The 11,135-nt window shown below is 45.2% G+C and overlaps 1 protein-coding gene across 1 annotated transcript; it reads right to left on the bottom strand.

Moving 5' to 3' along the window:
• Positions 1-297: 297 nt before the first annotated feature.
• LOC309707162 (tripartite motif-containing protein 16-like protein) lies at positions 298-11,027 on the bottom strand. The gene is made up of 7 exons (XM_082534308.1): positions 10,486-11,027; positions 6,841-6,936; positions 6,527-6,760; positions 6,286-6,442; positions 6,120-6,209; positions 2,120-2,179; positions 298-2,007 (listed from the first exon to the last, which is right to left on the bottom strand). Exons 1-7 carry the CDS (start codon positions 10,954-10,956, stop codon positions 1,463-1,465), a joined length of 1,653 nt encoding a protein of 550 aa, XP_082390434.1. The 5' UTR covers positions 10,957-11,027; the 3' UTR covers positions 298-1,462.
• Between the last annotated feature and the right edge of the window lie 108 nt (positions 11,028-11,135).

The raw sequence follows: 11,135 nt of genomic DNA, 5'->3' as shown, positions 1-11,135 counted from the left end.
TGGTATTCTAAAGCGCTTTGGGTGCCTTGAAAAGTGCTATATAAATCCAATCTATTATTATTTCTTTGCCTTTTGGGTTGCTTTACCATTATGTTTTGGGTCATTATCCATTCACACTGTGAAGCGATTGTCTCAATAATACGCGCAGAGAGTATAGCCCTGTACACTTCAGGACTCATCCTGCTGCTTCCATCAGCACTCACATCATCAACCATCAAGTAACCAGGTTCAACTGGTAGAATCGATATATAAAGCACTGTTTTTAGAGTCAGAGCCTTTTAAATAATCACCATAGACTTTAAAACACGACACACAGTTTTAATATGCAGAATTAGCAATTAATAAAAAGATAAGGACCAAACAGTCTATTCTTCCTATTCTGCCATACCGAGCAGAACAGGAAGATTAGACAATGAGTTCAAATGCAGACTAATGACAATCTCCTCGAGACTCTCACCAACCAGCACTGCAATATCAAATCTACACAATTTCCCTGCCTGCTAGAATAAATTATCTCCCTTTAACCACACTGTTAAATCCATCATCCTTAATCAAACATGCATTTTAAATACAGAGTACTTGAGTAAAGCTGGACCAACAGAGGATTATTAAGACCAGCACCAATATCTGGTGATTTATAAGTCCAATATATCAGCTAATGCGTTAGACAGATTTCCAAAACGTTTGTTATGTGGACGTATTTATGAGCCTTACTGAGATAATATATGGCAATGCAGTTTAAATAAATCTTGTTTTATTGTGTCAACAGGTCATAGATGACTAATTTATTACTAATTTCCCACTGAGTGTTCTGGTGTTACCAACAGGGAAGAGCTCAGAGGGCCCTCTGGTAAGCAAACTATGTTACATCAACAATCATAACACAGTTCAGGGGTGTTTCTCCCACCCTGAAGTGGGCAATCAAGAGAGACGGCCTCTATTTTTATTCATTTTCTTAATTAGAAAAATATTTCAGGATTCATTTAATTACATTTCTATTTGTCCACTTGTTTATTTAGTTCTTTAATATTGACTTGACTGAAATTCCATACAAGGCTATTAGGCAAACCGCAGACACATGGCGCCCTCTTCTGGACACAGTAATTTCACAAAGCAATGTTAAATAGAAACAGAATATACATATATACCCTCAACTATATGTACTTGCTAAATCCTGCCTTCGGAGGTTACGTAGAAACAAGACATTCTTCTACATTCAGCACTCTGTCCACAGTAAAACACGTCCAGCATGAATAAAAACGGAATTTTATACTATTGAATTTATACAAACTTACACATATAGGCAATTTGGGCTTCATATACTGCAGAGTTATCAACCACCCCACACATCATAGGAAACAGACATGTCAGTGCACTGTGCAATCTATACAGCAATCTATACATATTATTTTTAATTTCCCTTTAAGTAGAAAGAAGCTGTTTGCAGTCCTCTTCAGTTCTTTTACAGTTGGCTCTGTCTCAGATCACAGATCCTGATGCAACATTTCTCTCCGAGCCAGAATCCGGGATACAGCGGCTCTCTGAACTCGGCTTCAACCTTGTACAGGAAGTTCATACTGTCCGACACCTCATAGAAAGACAAAGTTCCGGTTTGAAATTTAAGATAAATTCCAACCCTGTGATGACGGGGTGGTGTAGTGAGCTGGATGCTGTCAGAATTGTGGCTCACAGAGTAATGTTTAGATAGATCCAGACTCCAGGAATTTGCATTGGCCCCGAAGGCTGACAGTGTAGTGCGGGATTTTCTGTTTATTCCTTTGTAGGTTAGAGCGATCTCTGCTTTGTCTCCTTTCACCTCTACCTCATAGTAGCAGTCAGCTTGCAGTCCCTCCCTGCACAGCACCTGCCGCCGATGTATAAACCTCTCTGGGTTACGAACACTAGGATTCTTGGACCTCTCATTGCACAGCTTAACCATCTTCCCTCCTTTCAAAATAACCAGGTCCTCATGAGCTGTCGTGGGGTCCAGAGAGAGCTTACACGCATCTGAGATAATGAAGAGAACATTTAAGGACTGAATTCTAAGAAGACAGCTGTGGTTGGATCAGTCTGTGTGTGGGTAAAGTCATGGTGAATGCAGGTTGGAAGATAAACTTACATTGCAGGAACTCTTCTCTGGTTTTAGGCTCAACTTTCTCTTTAGCCAGAGGCCTGCTAGCTGTAAAGAGACACGGGAGACGACATCAGAGCATCAGTGAGCGTCTCTGCTGCATCATTAAACAATACAGGGACCCTGAAACTGGCCTGTAAGTACAAGTTATTCAGATGTGTCACCATTTTGCCAAGGTCTGGAAGCAGACTCAAACTTTGACCCTCAGATGAGAGGACATGTTTAAGGATGTTGAGGAACAACCCAGGAACCACCGACTCAAACCTGCCATTAACTGTGAACTGCCAGCACCCCTGTCCAAGGTGAAATGATTTTTACACTGGCATGTAGAAGGGTGCCATACAAGAAAGAAGACCCTGCTCCACGTTCAAGCTGGACTAAAATTTGCTGCTGCTCACATGGACGAGTTTTATAGTCAGACAAGATAAAGACTTTTTTGGCCACAATGACATGAGGTGTATCTGGAGGAATAGTGGTGAGGCTTTTAAACCGAAGAACACTGTACCATCTCCGAATCATGCTCTGGGCTATTTTTAGCAGTGGTACTGGTATCAGGCACTCCATGAATTACGGGTCGAAAGCTTCATTCAGCGCTATGAATTGAATTATCGTGATTGACATGTAGAAGTGCAGAGGGTTTTGCAAAGCATGCTTACACATCATAACTGGTTAGAAGTCCAGATTATATTTTCTGGGCCAAGGGAGTCCGAACAGAATGTCCCGAACTTAGATAATAAGTGGAATCAGTAGCCTTAGGATTGCTAGGTTATATTAAAAATCAAGGCTAGGCAGGGAGGTGTTTTCTTTCTGTCTTATTTTTCCAGGAAGAGGAGAAGATACAAGACGAGGTCAGCTGGGAACAAAGAGAGGAGAAGAGTCGCAGGACTGCCACGTCGCTTCCGCTTTCATAATAATACGTGTTTTTGTTGTAGTATAAAACTGGACTGCCCACTCTGAGAGTCATCCTCTGTGTGAAGCAGATGGCTGAGTTCACATCAAAGTCCAGTGCTGTAAACTTGTAATTTCAACTGCTGAAGCAAATAAAACCTTTTAAACGACAGATGTTCTCCTGTATAAACGTGACACTGGTACATCATAAAATGGATGGAATAAGGAGCAGGACTACCTGCAAATTCTTCAACTTATCCATCCATCCATCCATCCATCCATCCGTCTTCATCCACTTTATCCGGGGCCGGGTCGCGGGGGCAGCAGCCTAAGCAAAGAGGCCCAGACCTCCCTCTCCCCAGCCACCTCCTCCAGCTTATCCGGGGGAATACCAAGGCGTTCCCAGGCCAGCGTGTCCTGGGTCTGCCCCGGGGCCTCCTCCCAGTGGGACATGCCTGGAACACCTCACCCAGGAGGCGCCCAGGGGGCATCCTTGTCAGATGCCCGAACCACCTCAGCTGGCTCCTTTCGATGTGGAGTAGCAGCTGCTCTACTCTGAGCCCCTCCCGGATGGCCGAACTTCTCACCCTATCTCTAAGGGAGAGGCCAGCCACCCTTCGGAGGAAGCTCATTTCTGCCGCTTGTATCCGCGATCTCGTTCTTTCGGTCACTACCCACAGCTCGTGGCCATAGGTGAGGGTAGGGACGTAGATCGACCGGTAAATTGAGAGCTTCGCTTTTACACTCAGCTCCCTCTTCACCACGACGGACCGGTGCAGCGTCTGCATTACTGCAGCTGCAGCCCCAATCCGTCTGTCGATCTCCGGCTCCCTTCTCCCATCACTCGAGAACAAGACCCCGAGATACTTGAACTCCTCCACTTGGGGCAGGAACTCATCCCCGACCCGGAGTGGGCACTCCACCCTTTTCCGGCTGAGAACCACGGCCTCAGATTTGGAGGTGCTGATCCTCATTCCCGCTGCTTCACACTCGGCTGCGAACCGCTCCAGTGCGAGCTGGAGGCCCTCACCCGATGAAGCCAACAGAACCACATCATCTGCAAAAATCAGAGATGAGATTCTGAGGCCACCAAAGCGAAAGCCCTCCGCCACTTGGCTGCGCCTAGAAATCCTGTCCATAAAAATTATGAACAGAACCGGAGACAAAGGGCAGCCCTGGCAGAGCCCATCACCCACCGGGAACGAGTCCGACTTATTGCCGGCAATGCGAACCAAGCTCTTGCAACGGTTATATAGGGATCGAATGGCCCGTAGCAATGGGCCAGACACCCCATATTCCCGCAACACCTCCCACAGGACACCCCGAGGGACACGGTCGAATGCCTTCTCCAAGTCCACAAAACACATGTAGACTGGTTGGGCAAACTCCCATGCACCCTCAAGTATCCTGGAGAGGATAAAGAGCTGGTCCAGTGTTCCGCGACCAGGACGAAAACCGCATTGTTCCTCCTGTATCCGAGGTTCGACTAACGGACGAACTCTCCTTTCCAGTACCCTGGCATAGACTTTCCCAGGGAGGCTGAGGAGTGTGATCCCCCTGTAGTTGGAACACACCCTCCGGTCCCCCTTCTTAAAGATGGGGACCACCACCCCGGTCTGCCAGTCCACAGGTACTGCCCCTGATCTCCACGCAACATTGCAGAGGCGTGTCAACCAGGACAGCCCTACAACGTCCAGAGCCTTCAGGAACTCGGGGCGGACCTCATCAACACCAGGGGCTCTGCCACCAAGGAGTTGTTTAACTGCCTCAGTGACCTCGCCCCCGGAAATTGGCGGGTCATTCCCCTCATCCCCAGACTCTGCTTCCTCCTCGGAAGACGTGTCAGTGGGATTAAGGAGGTCCTCGAAGTATTCCTTCCACCGCCTGACAATTTTCTCAGTCGACGTCAGCAGCGCTCTGCCAGCACTATACACAGTGCAGGTAGAGCACCGCTTTCCCCTCCTGAGACGTCTGACGGTTTGCCAGAATCTCTTCGAGGCAGTCCGAAAGTCTTTTTCCATGGCCTCTCCGAACTCCTCCCACACCCGAGTTTTTGCTTCAGCCACTGCCCGAGCCGCATTCCGCTTGGCCTGTCGATACCTGCCGGCTGCCTCCGGAGTCCCACAGGCTAACCAAGCCTGATAGGACTCCTTCTTCAGCCTGGTGGCTCGCTTCACCTCTGGTGTCCACCATTTGGTTCGGGGATTACCACCACGGCAGGCACCAACCACTTTGCGGCCGCAGCTCAATGCAGCAGCTTCGGCAATGGAGACGCTGAACATGGTCCATTCAGACTCAATGTCCCCAGTCTCCCTCGGAATGCTGTTGAAGCTCTGCCGGAGGTGTGCGTTGAAGATCTCGCGGACTGGGGCCTCTGCTAGACGTTCCCAGCACACCCTCACTACGCGTTTAGGTTCACCAGGTCTGTCCAGCGTCCTCCCCCGCCACCTGATCCAACTCACCACCAGGTGGTGATCAGTTGACAGCTCAGCCCCTCTCTTTACCCGAGTGTCCAGAACATATGGTCGCAGGTCTGCTGATACGATTACAAAATCGATCATCGACCTACGGCCTAGAGCGTCCTGGTGCCACGTGCACTTATGGACACTCTTATGTTCGAACAGGGTGTTCGTTATGGCCAAACTGTGATTAGCACAGAAGTCCAATAACAAAGCACCGCTCGTGTTCAGATCAGGGAGGCCGTTCCTCCCAATCACGCCCCTCCAGGTCTCACTGTCGTTACCCACGTGAGCATTGAAGTCTCCCAGCAGGACAACAGAGTCTCCAGGTGGAGCACCTTCCAGCACAGTAACAGGACATTTAACAAAATATTATTGGGGGCTGGTTAATATATTTGAGGCTGTATGTATACTTTTGACTCTGTGTGAATTAAAGAAATCCAAAATATATTCAAACTTCTCTCTTCGATTCTTGTTTCTCAAAGCCATTAAAGATGTGTGCTGAACAACAGTTTAAAGAAACCATTAAAAACCCAAAATTAGCATGACGGTCATGTCCATGATGACGAGTGGGTGTAAACTTCTGACCACAATTGTAAGATAATATTAAAATTGTTCTGGAAACTGTTTGAAGGACAAACCATGGAGCTGTGAGACGCTGGCTTCACTTCTTCGCTGGACATCATCTTCCTCCATCTCTGATGCTGATTCCTGCTGCTCCTCACCATCAGCTGTCATACGCAAGGACATAGATATTCTTACATTCTTATAATTAAAGAGAGATGTTTTCCACATAACGACACATACCAGTGTTACAGATTGAGGCAAATTCTTTGTCACAGAATCCCTCCAGTTGCTTCCCAAGATGCTCAACGGCTCTCTTTGTGAGCTCAAAGTGGAGGAGTGGATCCTCTGAAAGCTCCTGGAACGAGGGGTCACAGAGGAGCTTCAGAGAGGGCCATTTCTGTGAGGATGGAGGGGAGAAGTTCAGGATACGACCCGTCACTCAGAAACAGGCAACGTTTCCAGCGCTGTGTTGGGAGTATACCTGCAGGAAACGGATGTGGCTCTCAGTCTGTGCCAGGTGGTCCAGCTTAGCATCCCTCTCCTTCATCTGCTTCACCTCCTCCTCCAGGCTCTTCAGCGAGATGCGAACCTGAGCTGCAGCCGCCTCCTCCTGAGCTGCAATCACTTCCTTCACTGACAGGTAATGTTTCTGAAGGGAGTCGATGGCGCCCACTATGACGCTCTCACAGAAGGCTTCTGTTTTTCTCGCCTCGTCCTGTTTGATACACATGTGAGTGGGTGACACACTACAAACACTTCAGACAACATAACTTTTTGGTCACATGTTCCCCTCACCTGAATCTGTCCGAGCATCTCCCCCATCATCTCTCTTTTCCTTTCTTGCTTCTGAAGAGTCTGCTTGAACTTTGTCTGCATGTCCTTAAGTTCCTTCTTCAGAATGTGTTAGTTGGAAGCAAACACATAATTTGTTTAGATTTTGTTAGTTTTTTCCTGGATGGCACTTTTTACATTTGTATGAATCAAATGCATCTTTGTCTAAAACTGGGTCGATGCTGTAAGTCATTTGAATGTTTTGTAAGGCTGTCCCAGTACTCAGGAATGATTTGTTTAACCAAATAAAGTGGAAGTGTCACCTGTCTGAAATACAGACAGCCCATCTACTTTTAAAATTAGGCTTAAAACGTCCCTTGTTGATAAGGGATTATCAATAGATTTGGATCAGATAACCATGAATCTTCCTTTAGTTATTCTGCAGTCGGTCTGTTCTACTGGGGGCTTCCCATAATACACCGTGTTTCTTTTTCACTCACTATGTGTTTATACACCATCCTGCATTTAATAATTATAATAGTTATCATCAGCCTCTGTTTTCGTTCCACAGGGTGTCTGTTCTCCAGTTTTCCTCCCCTCACTTCCAATCGAAACTTAGTTTCAGCAATTATTCATTTTTTTAGGCTTATGTTGAAGTTTGAATCGTCGATCTGTGTGCCTTAGATGCAGCGTGCACTTTGCTTTCATCTCAGTTACATGGCTAAAATCATTGTACATATATATAAATCACAAGATATGCAAAAGTTTCCAAATATCCACCAGGATATAAAACATTGTCAGCAATCTTGAAGTTGCAGGAAATCACGAGCAATTGGTTAATGACAGTTTCCTGGATTTACCCAAAGAGAAAACATGTTCTTGTAATATTTTTGTTATAGTCAGCTATGTCGCTGCATTGTCGTTTCAAAACTAAATCTGGAGTTGGAAATATTACAGTTTTTTCTGAATGCTTAAACCCTAACTGTGATTCCTGTAGCACAATCTCTAAAACTATTCAGACTTATAGCAAAACCACTCACTGAGTTTGCAAAACTAAAAGCACAAAAACTGCTTTGCACTCAGTTTGCAATTTTGTAACACACACTTTGCAAAACTGTAGGCACAATTCACTGCACAACACTCAATTACCAAATTTCCAACACACTCCTAGCAAAAGTATACACATGTATGGCTATCATTAACACTAACTTGCCAACTGTCTGGCACACTTTCACATGTGAAAACTTTTTTAGATAATTAGTTCACTTTGCAATCAGCCTAAGCACTATAATACAGGTAAGCTGTGTGTGCGGAGTACAATGGAGGGAGCAGAAAGAGTGAGAAGTAGAGGAGGCCGAGGAAGAGGACGTGGAGGTGAAGAAGTAGGATGAAGAGGACGACAAGGACAAGGAGGAGCAAGAGGAAGATGAGGAGGGGGGAGAGGAAGATGAGGAGGGGGGAGAGGAAGGGTGGGAAGAGTAAGAAATAGAATTGCTGATGACATCAGAGCTACAATAGTGGACCATGTAATCAACCGTGGAATGACCCTGAGGGTAGCTGGCCAACGGGTCCAGCCTAACTCGAGCCGCTACACTGTAGCAAGTACCATAAGGACATCTTGAAATGAGAATCGGTTAGCACAGTCACTTCGCACAAAGATTTGTAGCACTGCCATATGCCAATGAGAAACACACCAATACCACTGATGTAAAAATACTGAAATTGTTACTTTACAGAATTGCTAGATGACCAGATGCTGGGGCAGAGGAAGCATGTTCACTGCAGACCAAGTAACCCATATAGTCATTATGGCGATTGCAAATAATCCTATACTTGGAAATAAACACTTGTGTTTGTTTTGATGTGTTTGAATAAACACCAGTACTTGAAGTTTGGATCCCTCTATGCTTATGGATCTATGACAGCAGTATGAGCTCAAACTGACATAGCCTACCTTGTGCGCAGAGAAAGCAAAAGCCAGATGTGTTTTGTATTCATACCATCAGTGTGCAGTTGGCGCATTGTGTGCTTAGTAGATGATGGCTTGTGTGTACTGTTTGATACGGAAACACCATTTTTACGAAGGTGTGAAGAGTTAATCTAGCTGTGTTTGCTTTTGCAAGAGAACTACAATGTTTTGATTATTGGGTGACAGGTTTTCTTATTTGTGTGAAGAGTTTTGCAAAATTAGCCAATAGTTACAAAAAATGTGCTTAAGCAATCAGAAAAAACTGTAAGTGCTAGAAGGTCTAGTATTATGCCATAAGACTGCATGAATTGACTCCTGGGCTAATTCACCAAAAGCTTTCCAGGAGATTCTTCCTTCAGTTTCTTCTTCCTGCAAATTTGAGCTTTCAAGTAGGATTTGCACCTTTTTTTTTTAATCTTGTTTTACAGTTTTTTCTGATTGCTTAAGCACATTTTTTGTAACTATTGGCTAATTTTGCAAAACTCTTCACACAAATAAGAAAACCTGTCACCTAATAATCAAAACATTGTAGTTCTCTTGCAAAAGCAAACACAGCTAGATTAACTCTTCACACCTTCGTAAAAATGGTGTTTCCGTATCAAACAGTACACACAAGCCATCATCTACTAAGCACACAATGCGCCAACTGCACACTGATGGTATGAATACAAAACACATCTGGCTTTTGCTTTCTCTGCGCACAAGGTAGGCTATGTCAGTTTGAGCTCATACTTCTGTCATAGATCCATAAGCATAGAGGGATCCAAACTTCAAGTACTGGTGTTTATTCAAACACATCAAAACAAACACAAGTGTTTATTTCCAAGTATAGGATTATTTGCAACCGCCATAATGACTATATGGGTTACTTGGTCTGCAGTGAACATGCTTCCTCTGCCCCCAGCATCTGGTCATCTAGCAATTCTGTAAAGTAACAACTTCAGTATTTTTACATCAGTGGTATTGGTGTGTTTCTCATTGGCATATGGCAGTGCTACAAATCTTTGTGCGAAGTGACTGTACTAACCGATTCTCATTTCAAGATGTCCTTATGGTACTTGCTACAGTGTAGCGGCTCGAGTTAGGCTGGACCCGTTGGCCAGCTACCCTCAGGGTCATTCCACGGTTGATTACATGGTCCACTATTGTAGCTCTGATGTCCTCAGCAATTCTATTTCTTACTCTTCCTACCCTTCCTCTCCCCCCTCCTCATCTTCCTCTCCTCCCTCCTCGTCTTCCTCTTGCTCCTCCTTGTCCTTGTCGTCCTCTTCATCCTACTTCTTCACCTCCACGCCTCCTCTACTTCTCACTCTTTCTGCTCCCTCCATTGTACTCCGCACACACAGCTTACCTGTATTATAGTGCTTAGGCTGATTGCAAAGTGAACTAATTATCTAAAAAAGTTTTCACATGTGAAAGTGTGCCAGACAGTTGGCAAGTTAGTGTTAATGATAGCCATACATGTGTATACTTTTGCTAGGAGTGTGTTGGAAATTTGGTAATTGAGTGTTGTGTAGTTAATTGTGCCTACAGTTTTGCAAAGTGTGTGTTACAAAATTGCAAACTGAGTGCAAAGCAGTTTTTGTGCTTTTAGTTTTGCAAACTCAGTGAGTGGTTTTGCTATAAGTCTGAATAGTTTTAGAGATTGTGCTACAGGAATCACAGTTAGGGTTTAAGCATTCAGAAAAAACTGTAAGTACCTCCTTCCGCCTCCGTTCCTCCTTCACCAACCCGATCCTGTGTCCTCCATGCTCAGCTGAAGCACACTGTGCACATATGATCTGCTTATCTGTGCAGCAGTAAACCTCCAGGGGCTTGTTGTGTTTTCCACACAAAGTGCTCTCTGATGTTTCTGCACAGCTCCGGGGTCTCTTCAGGACTTTCCGATTCCCTTCTGAGGACTGCTGCTCTTTATTACAACTCATTTCTGTCTCTCTCACCACCTCAGCTAGAGTTGTGTTCTTGATCAGCTGAGGTCTGGATGGAAACTCATATTTACATTCGGGGCACCTGCAGAGACTGTTCCTCAGCTGGTCACAATCCCATTGGTCCTGGATGCAGCGCATGCAAAAGTTGTGTCCGCAAGGAATCATCACAGGATTCCTGAGAAGGTTTCTGCAAATTTGACAGCAGAGGTGGTTCATCTTCGCAGGAATGTTACGCTCCGCCATGTCTCTGTGGTAAAAAGGCAGGCTGTCACAAGTTTCGTTTCGTTTCCTGCACAAATGACTCACAAGTGTGTGTTTGTGTGTGGGAGTGACTAAATCTTTTGAAATTCTTGTAAAAAGGAAGGCGGAGTCTGTGTCTCCTCCACACTGGCTGTTTGAATCTCAAAGACCAGACAAATGTA

Source organism: Aulonocara stuartgranti (assembly GCF_965226115.1).
Source record: "Aulonocara stuartgranti genome assembly, chromosome: 5".
In the NCBI taxonomy this organism is placed as follows: Eukaryota; Metazoa; Chordata; class Actinopteri; order Cichliformes; family Cichlidae; genus Aulonocara; species Aulonocara stuartgranti.
This window is presented reverse-complemented; position numbering and strand designations above follow the sequence as displayed.

What these genes read in the sequence shown, in the direction of transcription:
- LOC309707162 (XM_082534308.1), bottom strand. Translation starts at nt 10,956, where the DNA reads ATGGCGGAGCGTAACATTCCTGCGAAGATGAACCACCTCTGCTGTCAA. An exon ending in TGCCTCAATCTGTAACACTG is followed by an intron (nt 6,210 to 6,285) that starts GTATGTGTCGTT and finishes TGCGTATGACAG; the next exon opens with CTGATGGTGAGGAGCAGCAG. An exon ending in CAGAGAAGAGTTCCTGCAAT is followed by an intron (nt 2,008 to 2,119) that starts GTAAGTTTATCT and finishes TCATTATCTCAG; the next exon opens with ATGCGTGTAAGCTCTCTCTG.